The sequence below is a fragment of the Rhipicephalus sanguineus genome, chromosome 11, assembly GCF_013339695.2.
Source record: "Rhipicephalus sanguineus isolate Rsan-2018 chromosome 11, BIME_Rsan_1.4, whole genome shotgun sequence".
Lineage (NCBI taxonomy): Eukaryota > Metazoa > Arthropoda > Arachnida > Ixodida > Ixodidae > Rhipicephalus > Rhipicephalus sanguineus.
In genome coordinates this window covers 58,092,743-58,120,610 of record NC_051186.1, presented here as the reverse complement: position 1 = coordinate 58,120,610, position 27,868 = coordinate 58,092,743, and the positions used below count along the sequence as shown (strand labels likewise).

The window sequence follows — 27,868 nt, the reverse complement described above, 5'->3', positions numbered from 1 at the left end:
AAAAATAAATGTCACTGAAATGAGGTGTGACCTACTAAAGCTCCTATTTAATTCACTATAACCGATATTTCGCTATATCAATGTTCATTATAATAAGGTTCTACTGTACTTGAATTAACACTTTCCAGTTCACGAGAATGCTATGAAGCATGAGGCATGCATAGGGAGATACCCAATTCAGACTTTCATTACTGCAAAAGGCACACCCACACAATTAGTCATTTACTGGTATAAAAGTGCTACCTTTATGTGTGTTCAAGTGAGTGGCTTGAAAAAAGGGCTTGGAGTTGACAATGTAAAGCCGTGGTCGCTCACTAGCATGACTACATGAATTTTCGTTAAGCTTATGACATCACGAACGTTCATCTGGTCAGCAAAGAACACTGTAAAGAATCGTGAAGAGGAATGAAATGTTCTGACTACATTTTACCGCGTGCATAATGATGCTCTAGAGAAAATAATGAAATTATTATTATCCTACGTAGCTCGACACAGACACAGCGCTTCAGAACAACTGGCCAAATGTGCACCTACAACAACAAAAAAAAAATTGACGCCCAAGCACTCTGTACAGTTAACCAGCGAAGGTGAAACATGCTGCTTTAGTGCTTATCACTGAGTTAATCCCGACGATTCATTAAACTTTTTCTTTAACTACTGGTGTTTTTCTTTAACTACTGGTGTAACTACTGGTGTTAATTGGTGTTTGCTACCCCTGTGCTCCCTTCTTTATTTTTAGTGGACCAGTGATGAGTAGTGTGATTTGCTCAATTTGTGTCGCACATACGGTTTGCACGCGCTAGGAGTTACCTGTGAACAGCAGGACTGGCCGGATTTACCTTTTGCCGAGCCATAAAAGGTTCACCTTAACAAGCTTTGACAGCAGAAATTACACTTCGATGGTGACTGTAGTGCATGTTCATGCATGTGTCTAGTGAGGGCCTGTCTCTGCCTAAATGCCCGGGGGCAAGAAGGGCATTGGTATCGCCGCTCCCCTGTGTGGGTGTGCATGTGCTCCTTCAGTGCGAACTTTCGTACAAAGCTTTGGGGGCACGAAGGGCATTTATGTGGCCTCTCACCGCTGTGGGTGCGCAAGTGATCATCCAATGTGAACTTTCTGGTGAAGCTCTTGGGGCACAGGTGGCATTTATACGCCCGCTCGCCCGTGTGAGTGCGCAGGTGATTCTTCAATGTGGTCTGTGCCGAGAACCTTTGCGGGCACGAAGGGCATTTATACGGCCGCTCACCCGTATGGCTGCGAATGTGCTTCTTCAATGTTGACGTAGATGCGAAGCTTTGAGTGCACGAAGGGCATTTAAACGGACGCTCGCCCGTGTGAGTGCGTAGGTGGTCTCTTAATATGGCCTTCACTGAGAAGCTTTGAGGACATGAAGGACATTTAAATGGACGCTCGCCTGTGTGGGTGCGCATGTGAACCTTGAATGCGGACATCACTGTGAAGCTTCGAGGGCATGAAGGGCATTCAAACGGCTTCTTGCCCCTGTGAGTGCGCAAGTGGTCTCTTAATGCGGACATTGTTGTAAAGCTTAGATAGCATGAAGGACATTTAAATGGCCGTTCATCCATGTGGGTGCGCAGGTGAACGTCCAATGCACAGCCTAGCTTGAAGCTCTCAGGGCATAAGTGGCACTCAAATGGTGGCTCGCCTGTGTGAACCTTGATGTGTTGTTTCAGGTGGGACGAATAATCAGTCTCATAGTCACACAAGTCACAGCGGTGACGGAGTCCTCCATGCGACTTCTGAGCATCCATAGTTGCTGGATCGATGAGAGACCATGAAGCTGCACAAAGAAAAGAAGACAGCTTACTGAAATAGTGATTTTCATTGGAAAAGAATATAAACTTAAGTGTTTTACAGGGCAACAGCACTCTTTATGAATCATAACGTTGTGAGGAAAGCTGGGTAAATTTAGAACCACCTACAGTTCTTTTGCACATATAAAAATCCAAGCACACAATTGCTTTCACATTTTGCCCTCTGAGGAATGTAGCAACTGTAGCTGTAACTATGAAATACCATGGAAATAAGTTGAGGCTAATGTTAATTAACACTAATTCTTCACTGAAAAAGGCTTTTAGGCAATTTCACACAAGACTGAGCTGGTTAACCAACCTTCTAGATTTTCTCGACATACATGTATGTGATTACTAAAGGACCAAGTTAGTGAAACACATTGCTACTAAGAAAACACATTGAACATAAATCTCTTGCCCTCTACAGTTTCGCTACAATGTCTTCTGTTGACATTCCTTTATATGCCTAAGCATGTCGTAAGGAAAACAGTATACCACAATGTATGCTGAACTGAACAACGTAAAGTACAACAGAGGTAGTACTCCATAGCTCTTCAACACTATGATTAAAACAACAAGAGGATGTGTTTTAAAGGGCAAAAAGTACGACCAAGTGAAAACCAGAAGGAAATGACAAAAATTAACAAATGCCAAGCGGAATCAAAGACCGCTTTTCAATGATTTCCTTTCTTTTAAGCAAGTGCATGTGAAACAGTGCTGGCAATACATGAACTTTCTTGTGCAATAAATTCCATTCTCTTGGAACAGCTAAAAAAGCGCGTCACATAAAGGCTCCAGAAGGTGAAGATGCTAGAACCTAGAGAGAACAAATACATGGGCACCACAGAAAAATATGAAATCATATTGCATAATAAGGAAACCATTGGAAGTGCCAGTAACAAGTATGCAATAAAGTTACCGAATACAGCCATTAACAAAAAGTAACAAGACATATTACACGAAAGGTAGACAGCATGGGTTTCACGATATGTTATTCGTCGAATTGTGTCCTCAGAGTCCATTGATATTTCATGACATGCACCTGGAGAAAGATGGGAACAAGACCTTACCATCAGTGAACAAAATCACAAGCAAATTTATCATCAGATCTACAAATAATGCTGTAATAAATGGAATTTTGAACTGTATTTGCATTCTGAGATAGTTATGCCATCATCAGTGATCTACACTGCTATGGTGGTAAGTTATTTTCAGTGCATATATTGCATCATCATGGAGCCATCTCACTTTGATGATGATGCTGATGATATGTGGTGTGTTATGGCGCAAGGGCCATTTGATGGCCAAAGAGTGCCAGGTCATGGGACAAGAAATGCAAACAATGATTGTGGTAAGTGGCTGTATAAGGGCCTTAAAATTCCACACGCTAAACGCAGGTAACACATATAAGTATTAAAATCATGAAAGTGACATGAAATGTGTGCAGTGAGAATCAGTGGCAGACGGTCGTGATGATAAGACTATGAAGACATGGTACGAGCACGAATGCCACGTTAACGCCCTTGTGTCCTAGGGCCACAGGACAGGTGCTTTCGGTAATGTAGACAGAGGTCGCTTCTTCGGATTACCTGGGTATATCACGTGAAAACTATGCAGACCTTTTAAAAACACGAACAATGAATCAAGTTTGAAAAGCGGATCCCTACCAATGAACATAGATGGATGAAGTGGTATTTGCTCTCGGTAGGGTAATGGGAAGTGCTTTTTTTTCACTGCATTGAATGAGAATGTGAAGGACCGTAAGTGGTTGACCACATTTCTCGCACACGGGTGGATCATCACGGGACAGAAGGTATGTATGCATGCTGTAGGTGTGAGTCCTGTTCTTGCCTTGTAAGTACTATTACTGCAAGGCGTGACTTTGATACTGGCGGCCAATTACCAAGGTGCAGCTTGATAACATGTAGTTTATTTTGAGTGTGCCTATCCCATGTGCTCTGTCAATAAGTCCCAAGTTTTTGTTTAAGGAAAGGTTTTAGGTCTAGTGCAGGGATAGCTATGGATGTATTGGCAGTGTTTTCGTGGGCAGATGCAGCCAGCTGGTCTGCCAACACGTTGCCTTGGATCTCGCGGTGCCCTGGCACCCAGCACGCTACGACATGTTGTTTGAGTGTGTAGACCATGCATAAAAGTGCGTAGACCGAGACAACGACAGGATTCTTTTGCTTTTTAAGAGTTTTCAGAGCTTTTATCACACTTAGGGAATCGGTGTATATCACTGCACTTTGTAGTTTAAATTCTTTGATATGTTTGATGATCGCTAATATTGTGCATGCCTCCACGGTGAAGATGCTTGTATTGGGGTGCAGCACACCTACATCTGTAAAAGATGGACCGACCACTGCGTAGGACACAGAAGTGTGAGCTAGACTTTGAGGTGTCTATGAATAATTCAGGAAAAGTGTATTTGTGCTGCAGTTCGAGGAAGTACGTACGGATGTGTGCAATAGGAGCGCGTTTCGTAACTTCCACGAAGGATACATCACATTCTATGAACTACCACTGCCACGGCGGGAGATGTGCAGCGGGAGCCATTAGAGAGTGTTCATGGAGTGACAGACCCAATTCCTGAGCTAGGCTTCTCGCGTGAAGTGCGTAAGGCTGTCTCACGGCAGGGCGGTTATGAAAAAGTGCAGCCGTGGACAAATCATTGATTGTAGAGTGGGAAGGTTGTTCCTTCTCTGTGTTCACCTTGAGCAAATATACAAAGGACATATAAGATCTCTGCAGGTGGAGTGACCACTCGTCCGATTCTACGTAGAGGCTTTCTACGGGGCTGGTGCGAGAAGCACACGTAGAAAGACGAATGCCTAAATTGTGGACAGGGTCAAGCATCTTCAAGGCACTTGGTGTCGCAGACTGATAAACCACGGCCCCGTAATCCAGGCGTATGTGAATGAGGCTTTTATACAGATTCATCAGGCACTTCCTGTCACTACCCCGTGCAGTTCGTGACAACACTTTCAGAATATTCATTGTTTTTAAGAAGCACTTGTTTTTTATATACTTGATGTGCGGTATGAAGGTTAGTTTCATGTCTAGGATTAGGCCTAAAAATTTATCCTCTGTCTTTACAGACAGGTGTTGACCATGCAAGTCAATGCCAATCAGGATCGGGATGAAGGCCCCTCTTTCTAGAAGATAACATGCGAGTGCTTTTTTGCACATTCAGTCTAAATCCGTTTTTGTCTGCCCATTTAAACACCTTGTTCAGACCAAGCTGAACCTGCCACTCACACATGGCAAGATTACAAGACTTAAAGCCTATCTGCACATCATCCACATACGTGGAATAGAGCACGGTACGTAGGATGCATAGATGCAAAAAATTCATTTTTACATTAAAAAGGGTACAACTCAGGACACCACCTTGTGGTACTCCAGTTTCCTGAACTAATGGTCGGGACAAGACATTGCCCACTCGAACACGAAATGCGCAATTGGATAGATCGCACACCTAAGTGTGAGAGGTCTCACAGTATTCCAAAGTGCCATGTTGTATCATGTTGTATCGTACACTTTTTCCATGTCAAGGAATAGAGAGAGAAAAAATTGCTTATGGACGAATGCCTCGCGAATCTATGCCTCAATGCGTATTAGGTGGTTGGTTGTGGAATGACCCTCTCGAAATCCGCACTGCTATGGGTCAAGTAATTTGTTTGTTTCGAGGAAATGCATTTGCTGGCAGTTTATAATTTTTTTGAAGATTATGCACAGGTAACTTGTCAGCGCGATAGGCCTGCAACTTGTGACAGACGATTCATCGTTGTGCTGTTTCAGAAAAGGTATCACTGTAGCCTCCTTCCAGGAAGTAGGAATCTCGCCGGGAAACCATATGGTATTGTAGAGGGAAAGCAGTGTTTTTTGTGTTTCGTGGGAAAATTGTTTTAACAGTTCGTATACAATACGATCAGAACCTGTGGCAGACGTTGCAACAGTTCAGTGCTACCTGTAGCTCTGCTAAGCGGAATGGTTCACTGTATGCTTCATTGTTTGTTGATTTTCTTTCCAACCTCTCGTTCCAGCCTTTTTATATTTTTGGAAGGTTTCGAAATAGTGTGTAGAACTAGATGTGAATTCAATATGTGCTCCCAGAGAGTCAGCTTGGTCTTCGAAGCTTTTCCCCTGGGTGTCTACTAAGGGTAGCGAATACGCTGGTTGACCTCTTACTTTCTTCACGCTATTCCAGACCTTTGCTTCATCTCTATAGGAGTTTATGCCCGATATGAACTTCTGCAAGCTGTCCTTTCTAGCCTGCTGGTGCGTTCTCTGGCCTTGTGATTTTGCCTGTTTAAAATTAATAAGATTTTCTGGCGGGGGGAATCTCGCAGAAGCCCCCACGCTTTGTTCTGTTTCCTCCGAGCCTTGCGGCACTCGTAGTTCCACCAGTGAACATGACGTCTACTTGTCACACTAGTTATTTCTGGTGTACATTTAAAAGCAGCGTTAATTATAAAAGCAGTAAAATACTAAACAGCAGCGTCAATACTAAAAGAAGAAATGTCCAACCATGAGATCTTAGAAAGGTTGTGGAACTCCTCCCAATTGGCTCTGTCAAGCTCTTCCACCGAGAAGCCTGGGGTGGAGATTCATTTTGTTTTTGTGTTTTGAGGAGTATCGGGAAGTGGTCACTCCCATAGGGGTTTTTAACCACTTCCCAGTTAAAATCAAGTAAAATGGATGGAGAGATGATGCTAAGATCGATGGCTGAATACGATTTGCTCGTGAGGCTAAAAAATGAGGGCTCTTTCTTGTTGAGTAAAAATGTGCCTGTGGAAAACAGGAAATTCTCAATGAGGCAGCCTCGCGCGTCAGTGCCAGAGTCACCACACAGGCTGCTGTAATCGCCGAGAACGAGGTAAGGCCCGGGCAACTTGTCTATAAATGATTGGAATTCATGTTTGTGTAGCTGGTAATGAAGGGGTATGTATACAGAACAGATAGTTATGAGTTTGTTTGCGAGTATAGCTCGAACGGCCACTGCGTCCAGTGCCATTTAAAGTGGAAAATGCTGGCATGCTACATTTCTGTCAAGTATGATTGCCACCCCGCCAGATGACGCGACAGCATACTGGCGGTCTTTCTGAAAAACATACTGATGTAGGAAATTTGTGTGTTTAGGATTTAAGTGTGTCTCCTGTACACAAAGCACCTTTGGACACAATTTACTAAGGAGTTCTTGTATATCATATGGGTTGTGTAAGGGTCCTCTAGTGTTCCACTGCAATATTGTGTCCATGTTGAAAGTGTACGTGTGCTGTGTGTGCAAAGGAAAGTCACTTATTTTACAGAGCCTTTGTCAGGCCCTCTGATTGGGGTTTTGTCTTTTTTGGAGCGGTCAAGGGATGCTCGCCACTCATCCGGCGCCGGTGGACCAGTAGTGTCCATTGCCTCTTGAGAGGTGCCAGACAGTTGCTCTTCGGAGCGGTGCTTGCGTAGACTTCGTCAAGGTGGACAAAACCTTCGACCCCACCAGGCCAGAGGTCGAAGGGACCTCTTTAGCCTGTGGGATGCCCTGGCTGCCGCCAGAGCTTGCACAGGCCACTGGTGTGGACGTATTGACAGTGGGCAGGGCAGCGCTGGCAGCTCCCACCGTAGGGGCAAGCGGCTTTAGCCTGGGCACGCTAGGCGTGCCCAGGTGGCCCAGGCCAGGGACCGTTGTGGTGCTGCCCCTCATTGCACCACTTCGGCAAAAGATGTCTAGTGTGAATCATGATGAGATTTCGTTGCCTTGCTTCCCGGAACGTGATATTTTCCTTAACTTTCATAGCAATGATTTCTTTTTTTTTCCAGGCTAGGCATGCTCTGGAGTATGCGGGGTGACTACTGTCACAGTGTGCACAGGGGATCTCATCATGACTGCAGTCATCAGCACTGTGACCAGTTGTGCCGCACTTAGCGCAAGTCAGCTGCCCTCGGCAGCTCTGGGATGCATGTCCAAATCACTGGCATTTGAAACAACGTGTCGGGTCTGGAATGTACGGTTGCACATGAAGTTTTACATAGCCGGTTTCGAGGGTCTCGGGCAAAGTGGTTGAGCTGAAGGTGAGAATTAAGTGCTTTGTTGCGATTTCAGTGTTGTTGCATCTGACTGAGATGCGCTGCACATGCGTTGCGCCTTGGTCCTTCCATCCATCAAGGAATTCTTCATCTAACATCATCAAGTCTTCGTCGGATACCACGCCCTTCACTGTGTTCATGGTACGGTGTGGGCTCACGGAGATTAATGTTACCAAATGCTACGAGGAGTGAAAGTTTGTTGTATTGTTCCTGGTCTTTTACTTGGAGGATAAAATCCCCACTTGCCATCTTTGTAGCCTTATAACATGTTCCGATGGTCTCTTTTAGGCACCTAGCCACAAGGAAAGGTGAAATTGCTCCAACTTTCATAGCGAATTGTTCACAGTGAAGGACATGGTATTTTAGGAAAGTTTCTTTGTTTTTAAGCCAAAAGAGAGAACCTGTGTCAGTGTGTACCCTTTTCAGGGCATGATCGGTTGGAGAAAGATTTGGAGGTCCCATGAGAAAAGCGACTTGTTCGGCAACGGTGCCTACCATACACCACGGAGCCCAACAAGGGGACATGGCTTAGGTCCGTGGTGACGCCACTCTCCAAACGCCCGCTTGCACTGGCTTTCAGACATTCACTTTCAGACATTCTACCTTGATAAGCACAAATTACCTCTCAGTAGCTTTACAAGTGCTTTGATGTAAAATATAAGTATTAAAATGAGATGGCTTAGTAGAGAACAGTTGCTTTGCTTGCTTCAGAGTTGCAGCCAGGCCCGTAGCCAGGTGGAGGGGGGCTGCCCCCCCCTCCTCCCCGAAATTTTTATGATACATGGTGTTTTACCAAAAATAATGAAAATAGGCGTTTTTCTCAAATAGTCATGGTTTTAAGCAAGTGCCCCCCCCCGAAAAAAATTCCTGGGTACGGGCCTGGTTGCAGCTATCTTTTGTATGCACCACTCACAAAACTACTCACTGAGCATTAGCATGGGTAAAAAAGGCAAAGGAAAATGTTTTACCACACTGCGCTTGAAAGCCAGCTTTATGGATGCGAAGCAGACAAGTTTGGTTCAGTGCCATTGGCATTGCAATCATTGCTGAGCCGTGTAGTTGTGAATGTTTGAGAACTTATCCAAACACCAACGATTACATTGGAATGTACGATGAATCATGTATGAAAAGGTGTGACATTTTCAGAGATCCCATTTTGACAAGATGAGGCTGTGCTCACTGCTGACAAGTATGTCCAATAGTTTAACCTTCACTAATCCTTTAAACTGCTCTACATTTCAACATCATATCCGAGTGACGTCATTAAGACAAGAGGTCCCACTTGCAGTAGGCAACCTTGGCATCTTCTTCTGCATATTTACCTGTACTGTATTCTCTTATGTTACTAATAAAGAATGATTGATTGATTACAGTCTGTAACATGCGGTTAGCAATATTACAAGTCTACCATTAGAATGCATTTGCCTAGGAAAAGATAACCTGCAACTTCCAACAGCTGGCAGTGGATCTTTACTATTGCTGTGGGCTCAGCTCACAAGCACCAGCACTCACTTCCTTGCTAACAGCACTGGGTCAATGGATTGTCCAGATTAGATAAACTTTAAGAGCCTTTTGCATCTTGAATCCTTTTCTACTTCTAAATGTGCTACTAAATCAGTTGTTTAGCCTGCAACACGAAAGGATGATAAATGTGCTTTGCAAAAAAATGGGTGTCTATAACATCGGTCAGTGCAACTACTGTGAATGACAGTTTGCGATAAATGTTCTGCCAACAGTAGCTAAGTTATCCATAGGCACACAAGTTCTCTTGGTGACAATCCTTGACAGGATAGCTGACGAGCTAAAATGAAATTTTCTAGCAGAACTTAGTCCCATCATCAATGGTGTCATAGAGGGAACATGATCAAATCATCTATGCTATTACATACATGCATGAAGTGAATTTTTTTTAACACTGGTTTGAGTAGCTAAGTTATCCATAAGCACAGAAGTTCTCTTGGTGACAATCCTTGACAGGATAGCTGATGAGCTAAAATGAAATTTCCTAGCAGAACTTAGTCCCATCATCAATGGTGTCGTAGAAGGAACATGATCAAATCGTCTATGCTATTAAATACATGCACGAAGTGAATTTTTTTTAACACTGGTTTGAGCAGCAGAACTTAAAACGTGGTACAAAAAGAAGACAGACAAGGACATCGCGTTTTTTTTTTTTTTTTTGTCCCTCGTTTTAGGTTCCGCAGCTCAAACCAGTGTTAGATAAGAACCACCTAGCTCCGGTAAATACCGTTTTGAATTTTTTTTATTTCGCGGTCCTTTAAGACAAATATTCTGCAGGCTCTCGCCTTGGCTTGAAGGTATAGTATCCTTGCCAGAAGAAAATATTCAGAACGTTGCCTGCAAATATTTGCAACATCTGCAAACACTGCAGCAAATCTGACAGTCGTGCGATCAACCAGAAGCTTCCGTGGTCCCCTTTCTCTACCCTGATGTCTGGACATTGTCCAGCCGTCCAAAGATAGGCATGGGGGTGCCAGAACCCCATGTGCTCAGGTCCGTGGTGTCGCAACGCACCAAACGCTTGCAGACTGCAGGCGCCCCTGCGGGATGTCCTAATTCTCTCGTGGTTTCTTGTGGCAGAAGCTTTCTCCGAGCAATACCTTGCATTCTCATATAAAGATCAAAGCAGCAAAGCTTATGCTTGAATTTTAGGGGCGAAGCTCCTTATAGCATCACCTGGTCGGTCGTCGCTCCATGCGGCGTGTCCCCGCTGTCACGTCTCCCGTATCATTCAATAGATGGCGCAGTCCCATAGAGATGCATGTAAACTGCAGTTGGGTGACGATATCCTAGATGGCGCTGTCCCATAGAGATGTGTGCAATATGTGTGCAAAAAAAAAGCAGCGGCACTCTGCACGCTAGATGGCATGCAGTAATCAAAGCGGCATATCGCTTTGATTACTGCTGGGCGAAACCACCGAACATTTCACGGTGTAACCATGATTACTTCACGAGCTTCGCCCAAGCTCTTCATCATTCACCCGTGGATATGCTGTAAATTTTTTCTCTGTTTCCATCAAGTGACGCTGCAGTGCATTACCAGGAATGCCACCAAACTACACTGTCATTGTGTTTTAAACAAATGACCCATGATGGAATAAAGAAAGACAAAGAAGCCACATTTCAGGTGAAGTTAACATTATACAGGTAGCGCCCTTAAAAGGACACTAAAGTGAAAGAATGAATCAGTTTATATTTATAAATTTTACTCCAAGAACTCTAATGACGTCAATTTCACCATCTTTGGCTTATTAATAAAGGGGTAAATCAAGGTCAGAATTTCATTTTTAAATTTTGCACTGAATTCGCCACGGCGCACGTCACAGATTTCAAATTGTATGCCTCCTATTATGGCGATGTTGGCGCAAAAGATTTCCTGATACTTGGTATGTTTGGTCTATGTAACCTCCCAGAGGACAGTGCACTTCATTTTTACTGATTAAAAGCTACTCAGGACTAGCAGAGGCCGTCAAAATCTATGACGTCATGGTGTTTGATGCAGGAATTCCAAGATGGCATCACTACCTGCATTTTATCTTTGCGCGTTTTCTCGCTTACCAAGTGTCTTCCCGTGGATATCGTGGTTACTTCGGAACTGTGAAAGAGTAATTTACTAATATGAATTTACTAATATGAGAGAAATTGTCTCTCTAGTGTCGCTTTATTATTTCATGAAGAATACACGTAACATTACAGTGGTAATAGTTTTACCTTGAAATACCCTATACTAAGATAAATGGTGCAGATTCCATTAAAAATTTGCCTGTTGGTTCTACAGGTTTATGGAGCTCAATTCTTCACGTCTGACTATTGAAAATAGTGCATTTAATGCTCTGGTACAGATGCAGTAACCAGTAACAATGTACATTTAAAGAAAAAGCTACACGAATCACCACATTTACACAGTAATGATTATTAATTATGAAATTTCTTCAGCACAAATGCATTCAGTGGCACGTATAAATAAGCATATCCCCCAATGCCATCACTAAACTAACGTGGGAATATCGAGAAATAAGGTGATTGTTATTAGAATACTATAAGCGTGATCAGGGAAATACAAAAATGAATAATAATCACAAAACAGAGCAATTTATTGAGCCTAATAAAACATACTTACATCAAGTTACAAATAGTTAAATGCTAAACGGATGCAAGAAAATGGTTATATGCAGGAGGCATACGTGAAATATGCAGAAAGAATACGCTTATATGCAGGAGGAATATGAGACATCTAAAGCATAATAATAATAGGCAATCAAAAAAAGGCAGCAGAAAAGCCCACAAGTACAAAACATGGTCAAAATACTAGTGTAAGCCAAAAGTGAAAAAGACAACCTCTTATTGTTACATGTAAAACCACATACAATAAGCTTTTCTAGTGGACATGTAAATAGTATCCAATTTTCAAGAATGTTAATACAGACAGCAGTCAATAAATGTGCTAGTGAGATATCTAACAGTTGGTATTGACCAAAGACATACGTAAGTCCTCAGAAAGCTAACTTAGTGAATGAATGATCTCAGATGTAATACCAGTACAAGGTAATATTACAATAATCCTAGACAATCTGAAAAGCTAAGAATAATCAGCTGAACCTTTGCTAACGTTACGTATATCCTGGCATAGCCGCTAAGCCACTAAGCCACTGCAAATATTTAAGCTTATGACATAGCAAACGTTCATCTGGTCAACAAAGAACACTGTAAAGAATCATTAGGAGAAATTCAATGTTTTGACTACATTTTACCGCACGGATAATGATGCTCTAGTGAAACCATAGAGTTTCATACAATAACCTAGAGAGGAATCTGGCGCTGCGATCGTTCAACCACCATGGGAATGATGGGAAGTACAGGCTTCGGACTGGATTTCGTTAGCTAGCGGACGGTCTACAGATCTTTTTCTACAGTTTCAGTTTCGTTCTTTGCGAGGCGTGGGCAGTGGGGTGCGTTGCAACGCACACAGGCACTGGCTTTGTTGTTCAAAGAGGCTGAAGACCGCTAGGTTTCTTGGTTTGCTGCCACGTTGCAGCTTTACAGGTCGTATTTTCTTGAAAGCTTTAGCAAAGCGTCGTGCATTCACCACTGTGCATAGATGTAGCGTCCCATGCCAGTGCAGGAAATTGCATAGAGTTCACGTTTTGTGATAAGCGCTACTTCTCAAAACTCTTTCAAATCGACTGCAAAACGACGGCGAAGCAAAGTAGACACACTGTCACGCTCCTCTGACTCGACTTCACAACAAAACGAGAGATGCGTGGGGGCAGGCCACTTGGACAGATGCATCTGGCATCGCAGCAGATGGTACTTTAAGTGTTTCTCACTGAATGCGGTACTGTTATTTCCATAAACAGATAATGCGTACTTTCGAGGGAATGACAAGCACATTTGTTTTAAGTGTTGTAAAGAAAATGATTCATTATATTGTGATGCCAAATCTGGATCACAATTGCAGAGCAATGCATGCCCTAGTGGTTGAATTTGTCCAGGTTTCAGTTCCATCTCACGGTAAAGCAAACTTTTTGCAATAAGTTTTACGTACAAAGGAATGAAGCAAGTTTTAATGGGAAATAACTTCATATCATTTTGTTTTACACTCGGCAAACAAGCATCGCGAATCTCAAGAAGCTAATCCATCCGAAGCAAATCCGAAGCCTGTACTTCCCATCATTCCCATGGTGGTTGAAGCGCTGCTCAAGGAGCGCGCGTAGACACTAGCACCAGATTCCCCTCTAGGTATTATTGTAAGAAACTATGTGAGTGAAACTAATGAAAGGATTATTACCCTACGTAGCTCAGCACAGTAGGGACTTTTAGCTTATACGTATACTTCTTTTTGTTACCGTGTTACCGGATACCGGATGGAATCTGCGAATGCGCGAACCTTTACTGAACGTAAACTACTCGCCGGATAGGCTTTACGTTTACGGCCCTATCACGCAAATCCACCTTCGTTTGTGGCTAATCGCGATGTGCGCTTTGTGGAAACTCCAGCCACCGAGTCAAAATAAACCGAAGTGCGAGCACCACTTATGATCACCTTGTTTCAGCCGGATCACCGAGGCTACAGCAACCTTCAATACCGAATTCATAAACGTGAAAGGCCCGACAGGCTGGATAGGTGGCGCCATGTAGCGGAACCACGGTGAACCAGGCAAGCACAAAATCGTTATTGCAAAAACAGCGGGCATTCCACTGCCAATGTAAATGCCTTGCAGCGATAGAATTACGAATGAGTTGCCTTTTTAATAATTCTTTCCCTCAATAACACTAAGCGAAAACAAACGTTTCCATGACTGGTTGCAAGAAGTTTCACAAGATATCGACACCATCGTCCGGTAACCCTGTATTGCTACATTCCTTTGCAGATACTGGGATACTGCCCACGCTAAAAACCTCTCGTATGATTTTGCCGCACCGCAATTCAATATTATCTAAATTAAATGTAGTTTAAATGCAGTTATCATCACCATTTAGTGGTTTGCGCAAACGTGAAGGTATACGTTTACGTACGTACGTAAACATTTACGTATGGCGAGCTACAACTTTTCTAAAACACGCGTTCCGGTAACACGGTAAACGCAATCCAGTATTCCGGTAACACTGTAACGTTAAAAAGTATACGTACAAGCTAAAAGTCCCTAGTAACAGTGCTCCAGAACTACAAGTCAAATGTGAAATTACAAACAAAAAATTGATGCCCAAGCACCCCGTACAGTTAACCAGTGAAGGTGAACCACACTGCCCCGGTGCTTGTCACGGGGTTAATCCCAATCATTCATTAATGCCTTTCTCAATTAACAAGATTGCAGAAATATTAATTGATGTGTGCTGCACGTACATTCTCTTTTTCATTTTTAGAAGTGAGTAGTGGTATTCGCCCGATTTCTGCAACACATATGGTTTTGCCCGCAGACGACTTCATTTTTGGTGGACCAGGAGCGAGTAGTGGGGCTTCCTAAATTTCTTGTGGCACACACATGCCAGGAGTTTTCTTTGTACACAGGACCATCGGATTTACCCTTCGCTTAGCCACAAAAAGCATTGCTTTAGAAAGCTCTGAAAGAACTTACACTTAAATGGTCACTGTAGTGCATGCTCACGCATGTGTTGTTTGAGGCCATGTCTCTGCTTAAATGCCCGGGAGCATGAAGGGCATTGATATCGCCGCTCGTCTGTGTGGATGTCCATGTGCTCCTTCAGCGCAAACTTTCGCGAAAAGCTTCGGGTGCACGAAGGGCATTTATATGGCTTCTCACCACTGTGGGTGCGCAAATGCTCATCCAATGTGTGCTTTCTGGAGAAACTCAGGGGGCACAGGTGGCATTTATACTTCCGCTCGCCTGTGTGGATGCGCACGTGATTGGTCAATGTGGTATTTGTCGAGAACCTTTGTGGGCACGAAGGGCATTTATACGGCCGCTCACCCGTGTGCGTGCGAATGTGCCTCTTCAATGCTGACATAGCTGCGAAGCTTTGAGCGCATGAGGGGCACTTAAATGGTCGCTTGCCCGCGTGGTTGCGCAGGTGGATATCCAATGAGGTCTTTCCCTTGAAACTCTCTGGGCACAAGTGGCATTTAAAGAGCCGCTCGCCTGTATGAACCGTCATGTGGTGTTTCAGGTGCGTTGCATTGTCAGTCCCATAGTCACACAAGTTACAGTGGTGACGGCGTCCCCCAGGTGACTTCTTAGCATCCGTAGTTGCGGGATGGCCGAAAGACGTCGAAGCTGCACAAAGAAAAGAAGACGGGTCAGTCAAACGCTGTTTTTCTTTTCAAAAGCAAATAAACTTAAAATTCTAAGGTTTTACATGGCAACAGTACTCTATGATTATGAATCATGATGTAGCGGGGAATGCTGGGTTAATCTGAACCACCTAGGGTTCTTTCGTGTGTACGGAATTTTAAGCACACAATTGTTCTCACATATTACTCTCACAGGAATGCAGCCACTGTAGAAGCAATTTGGAAATGAGATGAGACTAATGTTAACAGATACCAATTCTTCATTGAACAAGGCTTCGAGGCCATATCAGACAAGGCCTAACTGGTTAACCAACCTTCTACATTTGGTCGATGTGCAATTACCAAAAGACCAAGCTAGCAAAACACATTGCTACTAAGAAAATACACTGAACATAATCTATTGCCTTCTACAGTCTTGCTACAATGTCTTATCCTTTGAAATACCTTTAATGCATAAGCATGCAGTAAAAAAATAGTATACCAGACAGTACGCCACATTGAACAAGGTGAAGTAGAACAATTGAGGTAGAACTCATTAATTCTTGAGCACTATAATTAAAACACCAAGAAAACGCGTATTCTCAAGGGCAACAAATACGACCATGCTGTTAGAGGTTTTTAGTTTCTACCCTTTTCACGTTATTGTGTTACCAGAACACCAGAAGGAATCCAAGCATGTGCACGGCTTTGCGAAATGTAGAATTGCTTTCACGGACCGTAAGCTACTATTCTGGTAAAAGTATATAAACACATTAAAATAAAAGGCTCGAAACAAAAACAAACCTAAGGAACCTAACAATAACGCCCTCTACAAGATAAAGAAAACATATTTCACACATACTTTGCAAAATCAAACATCATATTTCATCGATTTCCTTCCTCTGAAACAAGAGCATTCTACAAGAGCAATACTACTTACAATACATGAACTTTAACGTGCAATGTGCTACACTCACTAGGAGCACCTAAACAACAGCACTGTACTAAGGAGGCTCCAGTAAATGAATATGCTACTCACTAAAGAAACCAAACACATGAGCATCACGGAAAAAGATGAAATCATATTGTGTACTCAGCAAACCACAGAAACCATGAGTTGTGCACATGTGAGATAATTACAAAACACAGGCATTAACAAAAACTAAAATGACATATTCATGAAAGGTAGACAGTAGGAGTTCACATGATGTTATTCTCCGTTCAACAGTGACCTGTGAGTCTGATGTTTCCTTACAATGTACCTAGGGGAAAAAAAAAGAGATAAACAAATTGTTATCAGCAGTGAACAAAATCACAAGCAAAATCATCAGGTCTACCAATATTGCTACTACACTAGGTGTTTCAAGAAACATGCGTCTCAAAATCCTCTAAATTAAGGGAAGTGAGATATTTGCTCGCTGCCTTCATAATTACCTTTTCTATGGTGACAGACATCTTAAGAAGACGTGAGACATAATTATGACAGCAAATAAAGAAATGAATTTGATTAACATTTTAATTAGTGGAGACAGACAGTCGGATCAAATGGAAGACATCGAGCACTTCCTGCAAGGAGTCCATTGGTGCTCCGAGATTTACAACAGGTGAGTGCTGGTAATTTTAGCAGAGTGATGAAATCTCACCGATCTCGTTGGCAAAACCGAAATGCGGAAGAGTGCTACAGCCGTACTTTACCGAGACATCTAAATCAGCGAGTGTCGTTATTTCAACCATCAGTCAACTTTACTTGGTGCATTTGTGGGCTGCGCTTCTGGTTATAACAAACATGGTGCAGTTGTTTCAGGGCGTCTTTAACAATATTACATGTCTGCCACTGTATTGCATTAGCCCAAGAAAAGGTAACCTGAAACTTCCGACAGCTGGCTGTGGAACTTTATGTTGCTCTGGACTTTGATCACAAACTCTAGCACTCACTTCTTTGCTGTTAACAACAGCCTTGGGTCATTTGATTGTCCAGAATGAAAAAAACTTTCATTTAGAACCTTTTGCATCTAGAACCTTTATCCGCTTCTAAATTTCCTGCAAATAAAAGAGTTGTTTGGCCTGCACCGCAAAAGTTTAACATGCACTATATATGCAATGAGGCCATCTGAAAATCTGTACCATTTAAATCTGCTTATTAAGGGTCCCAATTCAAAGAATCAACCAAGTTGTAAGGATATTTTTTCTGCGAGCTCGGACAATGTCCAGCTATCAAAAGATAGGCATGGGGGTGCCTGATCCCCATGTGCTCGGGTCCGTGGTGTCACAACGCACCAAACGCCTGCAGACTGCGGGCGCCCCTGCGGGATGTCCAAATTCTCTCCTGGTTTCTTACAGCGGGACTTTTCTCAGAATAATACCTTGCATTATCATGTAAAAATCAAAGCAGCAGAGCTTGTGCTGAATTCTTTTACCTGATTCTATCAAGTGACACAACAGTGCATCACAGGGAATATCAACTAAGTCTATGTCATCGCGCTTTAAACAAATGGCCAATGATGGAAAACGAAGAGCCCAGATTTCAAGTGAAGTTAAGATTATACAAGTTGCAACCTTGGTACTTCATGAACAATACAAGTAACATTACCATAGTAATTGTTTCGCCTTAAAATGGCCTACACTAAGACAAATGGTGCAGATTCCATTAAAATTCTTTCTATTGGTTTTATAGGTTTATGAAGAACAATCATACACATACCTGATTGCTTTAAGACAGCACATCTAACGCTCTGGTACTGACACAGTGAGTAGACCATGGTTAATTATGAGCGTTAAAAAAACCTAGACAGATCACCACATTTCCACAATAACAATTATTAGTGACTTTCCTTCAGCGCAAATGCATTGAATGGCAAAAAATTAAGCATATAAGTGCAATCAGCAAACTTACATCAAAATACTGAGAAAAATAAAGTGCTTATTACTTGAATACTTTTAGTGCGAGCATTGAAATACCAAAAATGAATAATAGTCACAAAACAGAGTAATTTATTGAGCGGATAAAACATACTTACATCAAGTGACAAGTGGTTGCATTCTCAATTATTGGATGCAACAAAGTGCTAGTATGCCGTAAAAATATGAGAAATCTAACACATAATTACAATAGGAAATAACGAAATGAGCCGCAGGAAAGCCTAAAAGTACAGAACACAGTCGCAACACTAGTGTGAGCCTAAAGTGAAAAGACACCATGCTAACGTTCACGAAGTAACACTACAGAAAGCACAATTAACACAGATGTAAGAGAACTAAGAAGGTAAATGACCTTAATGAAAATTAACATTCCACAATTAAAAGGGCAGATTTTTACCATCTCATTAACTCAAATTTGCAGAGCGAGACATAAGACGAATGTTAAGTATGCCTGAAGCAATATGACAGCATTCCAATGTCTTCTTTACCAAAGGAGATTAGTTAGTGACGAAATGATGGCATAGGATCGGCAGCATCCATTCCAATTACAAATATAGAAGTAATGGCCAATGCAGAATAAAAAGATTGAAGTAACATGATGACATACATACTTGCATTTGTGTACGTACATTGTTAATGGTCTCGTATGTAAAGTTGGAAATGGTGCTTCACTCCCACAATATATGGCATCCACGCTCACACTCTCCTACAACTCATTATATTCACACTTGCGAAAAAGATACATACAATGAGATTTTCTAGAGCACATGTAAATGTCTTGTTTCCAAGAATGTTAACACAGACTGCAGTCAATAAATATGCTAGTGAGATATCTAACAGTTACTATTTGCCAAGTACAGACATGAGTCCATAGAAAGTGAAGATGAACGAGTGCTCTTAAATGTAATACCAGTACAAAGTTATACCATGACATAATCATAGACACTATGATTTGCTGCAATCTAAACAAAAAAAAAAAAAAAACAAAAAAACGTACAGCATTCAATGTGGGTGGCAACACCAAGTTCTAGTACAACAAAACAACTTGTTAGGTTGTGCTAAATCATCCCGTGAAGTCAGTTTAAGGTTCGACATATAAGAGCACACAAAAAGTCGTAACTCTGCCTGAAAGGTGAAGCAAGTGCTGATAGACGTAGCAACTCATAAGAACACTAGGCATATACAAAGTGAGGATCATAGTTTTAGCGATACAATACGTAGTAGGAAAAATTCCATACAAATTAAGTTAACATGCACAGTGTCATGCGTGTACAAGCAAACACACAGATCACCAGATGAATGTCAACACTAGCTTTCACTATGCAGGCATGACGAAGAATGCAAACAGAACCGAGCAAACAGAAAGCATCGCCACTCGCTGCTCGGTGATGTAGCGAGCACCAACGTAAGGCTCGCAGATATCAGGAGGAGACTGCACAGAAAGCACACATGAATTTGCCAGCAATCTTGACTTGTGCATGCTTCAGAACCACCAAAGATTAGGTAGGGCATCGTCACTGCATCTTACGTCCATTGTTGTTGTGGGTAGAAACGGTTTCAAGATGATGCACCCTTAGCTTCAGCTTCATTCGTAAAAGTATGTATCTGTTTTCTCGCACCCCTAAGCAAGTGCGCTTAGAGCTTTCCTAAATTCATACGACGCACTCCCCTCCATTTCCTCCTCCCCCACTCTTCAGGTACGTGATGGCAGCATGCTCTCTTGCACGCTTTTCTTCGAGATCCCGCAGCATACCGAGTGTGGGTCATTATAAGATATTACAAAACTTGGACTTTACTTGAATCGCTACACGAATTCCGAGATTCTGCAAGCAGTGTCCTTATATTATTTGTACAATCAAAATTCTTCATAACGAACTAGCGTCGGGACCATATATTAGTTTGTTATACGCGATATTTGTTCTAACCATAGAGATAAAAATTAGCTATAAGAAATCTGCAATCTGGCTATTATAAAAATGCTACTACAAAAATGCATTATTCTAGGCTTCAAACCAACTATAAACACGGTAATCCTTGCCAGTCTCCCAGTGGAAATTGAATCTTCGGTTCACATGTTGGTGCAAGCAGTCAAATGTGCTTTTTTTTTGCGCTAGGTGACCGATATTTCCACAAGTTTTTGAAACGATTACAAAAATGTGGTTGTGTTTCAATATTTATTTTTACCTTGATGCTACCTTTCGGGTATCGAGCCTTGTGTGAACTAAAATGTTTGTTCACTTGTTCGCTGCAGCCGATGCTGCGGTGCCTCTCCCATTCTCGGTTACATAATAAAAATAAGTGTCACTGAAATGAGGTGCGACCAACTAAAGCTCGTATTTAATTCACTGTAACCGATATTTTGCTATGTGAGTGTTCGTTATAACAAGGTTCAACTGTACTTCAACTAACACTTTCCAGTTCACCAGAATGCCATAAAGCATGAGGCATGCATATGCAGAAACCTGATTAAGACTCTCATTATTAAAAAATGCACATCCACACAGTTGGCAATTTATTGGTACAAAAGTGCTATCTTCATGTGTGTTCACGCGAGTGGCTTGCCAAAAGGGTTCAGAGTTGACAATGTAAAGCTGCGGTTGCTCACTAGTACGAATACATGGTTTTTCATCAAACTTATGACATAGCGAACATTCATCTGGTCAGCTAAGAACAATGTAAAGAATCACGAGGAGGAATGAACTGTTCCGAATACATTTTACCGCATGCATAATTATGCTGAAGTGAAAATAATGAAGGGATTATTATCCTATGTAGCTCGTCACAGTAATGATTATTACTTATGAAATTCCTTCTGCACAAATGCATTCAATGGCAAGTATAAATAAGCATATCGATGCCATCACGAAACTAACGTGGGAATATCGAGCAAAATAAGGCGCTTGTTATTAAAATACTATTAGCGTGATCACTGAAATACAAAAAAAATGAATAATAATAACAAAACAGAGTAATTTATTGAGCCTAGAAAAACATACATCAAGTGACAAATGGTTAAACGCTAAACGGTTGCAACAAAATGGTTATATGCAAGAGGAATACAAGAAATATAAAGCATAATAATAAAAGGCAATAAAAAAAAGAGCTGCAGAAAAGCCTAAAAGTACAAAACATAGTCACAATACTAGTGTAAGCCAAATGTGAAAAAGACAACCTCTTATTGTTACACGTAGAACCACATACAATAAGCTTTTCTAGTAGACATGTAAATAGTACCCAATTTTCAAGAATGTTAATACAGACAGATGTCAATAAATGTGCTAGTGAGATATCTAACAGTTGGTATTGACCGAAGACATACGTAAGTCCTCAGAAAAAGAACTTAGTGAATGAGTGATCTCAAATGTATTACCAGTACAAAGTAATATTACAAAATCAAGGACACTATGACTTGCTGTAATCCCACTGTCAAAAGAGAAGACCGTGCACCATTCAACGTGGGTCGCAACACCTAAGTCCTAATACAATGGAACAACTTGTTAGGTTCTGCTAAATCATCCTGTGAAGAAAGCTTAATTTCAACACACAAGAGCGCACAAGAAGTCATAACTCTGCTCGAAAGGCGAAGCAAGTGCTGATAAACATAGCAACTCATTAGAATGCTACATACAAAGTGAGGCTTGTAGTTTTAGCAGCCCAATACGTGGCAGAAAAAGTATCCATACTAATTAACTTAACAAGCGGTGCTACGCGTGCAAGAGCAAACACGCATGTCACTCGATGAATGCAAACAAAAGCTTTCACAATGCAGCCATGAGGAACAATGCAAACAGAATCGAGCAAACAGGCAGCATCACCACTCGCTGCTCTGTGACGTCGCAAGCACCACTATCAGGCGCACAGAGATTAGGAGGACTGCGATCAAAGCACACATGAAGTGGCCAGCAATCTTAATCCTAGCTTGCGTATTCTTCGGAACCACCAATGATTACTTGCAAGGTAGAGTGCCGGCGCTGCGTCCTATGCCCGTTGTTGTTGTGTGTAGAGACAGTTCGAAGGTGATGGATCCTTAGCTTCAGCTTCATGCGCAAAAGCATGTGTTTGTCTTCTCGCTCCCCTACGCAACTGCGCTTATAGCTTTCCTACATTCATGCAGCGCACTACTTTCCATTTCCTCCTCCTCCACTCTGTAGGTGCGTGATGGCGGCATGCTCTCTTGAAAACATTTCTTCGAGATCACGCAGCATACCGAGTGCAGGGCGTTACAGGATATTATCGCACTTGGACATTACGTGAACCACTACATGAATTATGAGATTTTGCATGCAGAGCCCTTATATTAATTCGTACAATCAAACTTCGTCATAACGAAATAGCATCGCAACAATAAGTTAGTTCGTTATACGAGATACCCGTTCTAACCAAGGAGATAAAAATTGGCTATAACAAATTTGCAATATGGCTAATGTAAAAATGCTACATACAATAACGCATTCTTTTAGGCTTGAAACAGACTAATTGGTTCACACGTTGGCACAAGCTGTCGAATGCACTTTTTTTTTCCGCTGTATGACCAAGATTTCTGCAAGTTTTTCCAACAATTATAAAAATATGGTTGTGTTCCAATATTTATTTTTGTCTTGGTGCTACCCTTCAGGTATCGAGCTTTGTGTGAACCAAATGTTTGTTTGCTGCAGCCTATACTCCGGCGCCTCTCGCATTTTCGGTTATATTTTATAAAACTAAATGTCACTGAAATGAGGTGTGATGAACCCCCTAAAGCTCGTATTTAATTCACTGTAACCGATATTTCACTATATCAGTGTCTGTTATAACAAGGTTCTACTGTACATGCATTAACACTTTCCAGTTCACGAGAATGCCATGACACATGAGGAATGCATATGGAGATACCCGATTGAGAATCTTATTACTGCAAAAGGCACACCCACAAAGTTAGCCATCTGCTGGTATAAAAGTGCTACCTTTATGTGTGTTCAAATGAGTGGCTTGCAAAAAGGGTTTGGAGTTGTCAATGTAAAGCTGTGGTTACACACCAGTACTATTTTGTAGCGTTAGCTACACTTGCCTAGCCGGAGTCGATTTTGCGTGGAGCATCGTGAGCCGTGCTGCGCATGCGCCAGGGTCAGTGATGTCACACAGCTGGGTCACCAAAGCTGGCATCTCACGCGCTCTCCGACACAGCCGGGCACAGCTCACCGCTGCTGGTCTGCGCGTTCGGGAGGAGTGGCATTGTAGGCACGCAAGACACGCTGACCCCGGCGCACGCGCAGACTCCGCCACCGCCGTGCGCGGCTCGCCGCTGCTGATCTGCGCCACATTCGAGAGGAGTGACGTCGTAGACACAGTGGCACTGGTGCGCGCGCTCTTTGCCTTTACTGTGCAGTCGCCGTCTGACACTGCGCTGTGGCCGCTGCGCCTCTGACTGGCGTTTGCAGGTGGGTAACGCCATGGAGAAGGAGAGCGCAAATGCTGCTCGACGGCGCAGAAGAGCTGAGAAGCTTATCTCATTGGATCCCGAAGTAGTTGCCTGGCAATTAGCAGTTCAGCGTACGAAGAATGAACAGAAGAAGACTAATAATCCTAGACAAATCTGGAAAGCTAAGAATAATCAGCTGAACCTTTGCTAACGCTTTGTATATCTTGGCGTAGCCGCTAAGCCACTAAGCCACTGCAAAATTTTTAAACTTATGACATAGCAAACCTTCATCTGGTCAGCAAAGAACACTGTAAAGAATCATGGAGAAATTAAATGTTTTGACTACATTTTACCGCACGGATAATGCTGCTCTAGTGAAACCATAGAGTTTCGTACAATAACCTAGAGAGGAATCTGGCGCTGCGATCGTTCAACCACCATGGGAATGATGGGAAGTACAGGCTTCGGACTGGATTTCGTTAGCTAGAGGACTGTCTACAGATCTTTTTCTACGGTTTCAGTTTCGTTCTTTGCGAGGCGTGGGCAGTGGGGTGCGTTGCAACGCACTCAAGCACTGGCTTTGTTGTTCAAAGAGGCTGAAGACCGCTAGGTTTCTTGGTTTGCTGCCACGTTGCAGCTTTACAGGTTGTATTTGAAAGCTTTAGCAAAGCGTTATGCACTCACCGCTGCGCATAGACGTAGCGTCCCATCCCAGTGCAGGAAATTGCATAGAGTTCACGTTTTGTGATAAGCGCTACTTCTCAAAACTCTTTCAAATCGACTGCAAAACGACGACGAAGCAAAGTAGACACACTGTCACGCTCCTCTGACTCGACTTCACAACAAAACGAGAGATGCGTGGGGGCAGGCCACATGGACAGACTCATCTGGCATCGCAGCAGATGATAATTTAAGTGTTTCTCACTCAATGCGGTACTGTTATTTCCATAAACAGATAATGCGTACTTTCGAGGGAATGACAAGAGCATTTGCTTTAAGTGTTGTAAAGAAAATGATTCATTATATTGTGATGCCAAATCTGGAACACAATTGCAGAGCAATTGTATTCCAGATTTGGCGGTGGTTGGTGGCCCTGGTGGTTGGTGGCCCTGGTGGTTGAATTTGTCCAGGTTTCAGTTCCATCTCACGGTAAAGCAAACTTTTTGCAATAAGTTTTACGTACAAAGGAATCAAGCAAGTTGTAATGGGAAATAACTTCATACTGTTTTGTTTTGCACTCGGCAAACAAGCTTCGCGAATCTCAAGAACCTAATCCATCCGAAGCAAATCCGAAGCCTGTACTTCCCATCATTCCCATGGTGGTTGAAGCGCTGCTCAAGGAGCGCGCGTAGACACTAGCACCAGATTCCCCACTAGGTATCATTGTAAGAAACTATGTGAGTGAAACTAATGAAAGGATTATTACCCTACGTAGCTCAGCACAGTAGGGACTTTTAGCTTATACGTATACTTTTCGTTACCGTGTTACCGGATACCGGATGGAATCTGCGCATGCGCAAACCTTTACGGAACGTAAGCTTTTATGGTTACGGCGTTATCTCGCAAATCCACCTTCGTTCGTGGCTAATCGCGATGCGCGCTTTGCGGAGACTCCAGCCACCGAGTAAAAATAAGCCGAAGTGCGAGCGCCACTTACGATCACCTTGTTTCAGCCGGATTACCAAGGCTACAGCAACCTTCAATACCGAATTCATAAACACGAAAGGCCCGACAGGCTGGATAGGTGGCGCCATGTAGCGGAACCACGGTGAACCAGGCAAGCACAAAATCGTTATTGCAGAAACAGCGGGCATTCCACTGCCAATGTAAATGCCTTGCAGCGATAGAATTACGAATGAGTTGCCTTTTTAATAATTCTTTCCCTCAAAAACACTAAGCAAAAACAAACGTTTCCATAACTGTGGTTGCACGAAGTTTCACAAGCTGTCGACACCATCGTCCGGTAACCCAGTATTGCTACATTCCTTTGCATATACTGGGATACTGCACATGCTAAAAACCTCTCGTATGATTTTGCCGCAGCGTAATTCAATATTATCTAACTTAAATGTATTTTAAATGCATTTATCATCACCATTTAGTGTTTGCGCAAACGTGAAGGTATACGTTTACGTACGTACGTAAACGTTTACGTATGGCGAGCTAAAACTTTTCTAAAACATGCGTTCCGGTAACACGGTAAATGCAATCCAGTATTCCGGTAACACGGTAACGTTAAAAAGTATACGTACAGGCTAAAAGACCCTAGTAACAGTGCTCCGGAACTACAAGTCAAATGTGAAATTACAAACAAAAAATTGATGCCCAAGCACCCCGTACAGTTAACCAGTGAAGGTGAAATGCGCTGCCCCGGTGTTTGTCATGGGGTTAATCCCAATCAATCAATATTGTCTTTCTCAATTAACAAGATAACAGAAATATTAATTGGTGTGTGCTGCACGTACATTCTCTTTTTCATTTTTAGAAGTGAGTAGTGGTATTCGCCCGATTTCTGCAACACATATGGTTTTGCCCGCAGACGACTTCATTTTTGGTGGACCAGGAGCGAGTAGTGGGGCTTCCTAAATTTCTTGTGACACACACATGCCAGGAGTTTTCTTTGTACACAGGACCATCGGATTTACCTTTCGCTTAGCCATAAAAAGCATCGCTTTAGAAAGCTCTAACAGCAGAACTTACACTTAAATGGTCACTGTAGTGCATGCTCACGCAAGTGTTGTTTGAGGCCATGTCTCTGCTTAAATGCCCGGGGGCATGAAGGGCACTGATATCGCTGCTCGACTGAGTGGATGTACATGTGCTGCTTCAGTGCGAACTTTCGCGAAAAGCTTCGGGTGCACGAAGGGCATTTATATGGCTTCTCACCACTGTGGGTGCGCAAGTGGTCATCCAATGTGTGCTTTATGGAGAAACTCATGGGGCACAGGTGGCATTTATACTTCCGCTCGCCTGTGTGAATGCGCACGTGACGATTCAATGTGGTATTATTCGAGAACCTTTTTGGGCACGAAGGGCACTTATACGGCCGCTCACCCGTGTGCGTGCGAATGTGCCTCTTCAATGATGACATAGCTGCGAAGCTTTGAGCACATGAGGGGCACTTAAATGGTCGCTTGCCCGTGTGGTTGCGCAAGTGGACATCCAATGCTTTCTTTCCTTTGAAGCTCTCTGGGCACAAGTGGCATTTAAAGAGCCGCTCGCCTGTATGAACCGTCATGTGGTGTTTCAGGTGCGTTGCATTGTCAGTCGCATAGTCACACAAGTTACAGTGGTGACGGCGTCCCCCAGGTGACTTCTTAGCATCCGTAGTTGTCAAATGGCCGAAAGACGTTGAAGCTGCACAAAGAAAAGAAGACGGGTCAGTCAAACGCTGTTTTTCTTTTCAAAAGCAAATAAACTTAAAATTCTGGGGTTTTACATGGCAACAGTACTCTATGACTATGAATCGTGATGTAGCGGGGAAACCTGGGTTAATTTGAACCACCTAGGGTTCCTTCGTGTGTATGGAATTTTAAGCACACAATTGTTCTCACATTTTACTTTCACAGGAATGCAGCCACTGTAGCCACAATTCGGAAATGAGATGAGACTAATGTTAACTGATACCAATTCTTCACTGAACAAGGATTCAAGGCCATATCAGACAAGGCCTAACTGGTTAACCAACCTTCTACATCTGCTCGATGTGCAATGACCAAAAGACCAAGCTAGCGAAACACATTGCTGCTAAGAAAATACACTCAACATAACCTATTGCCTTCTACAGTGTTGCTACAATGTGTTATCCTTTGAAATACCTTTAATGCATAAGCATGCAGTAAAAAGCACTATACCAGACGGTATGCCACATTGAACAAGGTGAAGTAGAACAATTGAGGTAGAAC

At 42.6% G+C, this 27,868-nt stretch overlaps 1 protein-coding gene and 1 long non-coding RNA gene across 2 annotated transcripts; both read right to left on the bottom strand.

Moving 5' to 3' along the window:
- Positions 1-701: 701 nt before the first annotated feature.
- On the bottom strand, positions 702-2,218 carry LOC119373999 (zinc finger protein 572-like). Its single transcript, XM_037644060.2, has one exon. The coding sequence runs from the start codon at positions 1,771-1,773 to the stop codon at positions 862-864; it is 912 nt and encodes a 303-aa protein (XP_037499988.1). The 5' UTR covers positions 1,774-2,218; the 3' UTR covers positions 702-861.
- Positions 2,219-11,987: 9,769 nt separating this feature from the next.
- LOC125756313 (uncharacterized) lies at positions 11,988-26,659 on the bottom strand. The gene is made up of 2 exons (XR_007414360.1): positions 25,536-26,659; positions 11,988-13,869 (listed from the first exon to the last, which is right to left on the bottom strand). It is a non-coding gene; the product is annotated as an uncharacterized LOC125756313 (long non-coding RNA).
- Between the last annotated feature and the right edge of the window lie 1,209 nt (positions 26,660-27,868).

Bases quoted from the DNA above. Each gene is read 5' to 3' on its own strand.
- LOC119373999 (XM_037644060.2), bottom strand. From the start codon at position 1,773: ATGGATGCTCAGAAGTCGCATGGAGGACTCCGTCACCGCTGTGACTTG.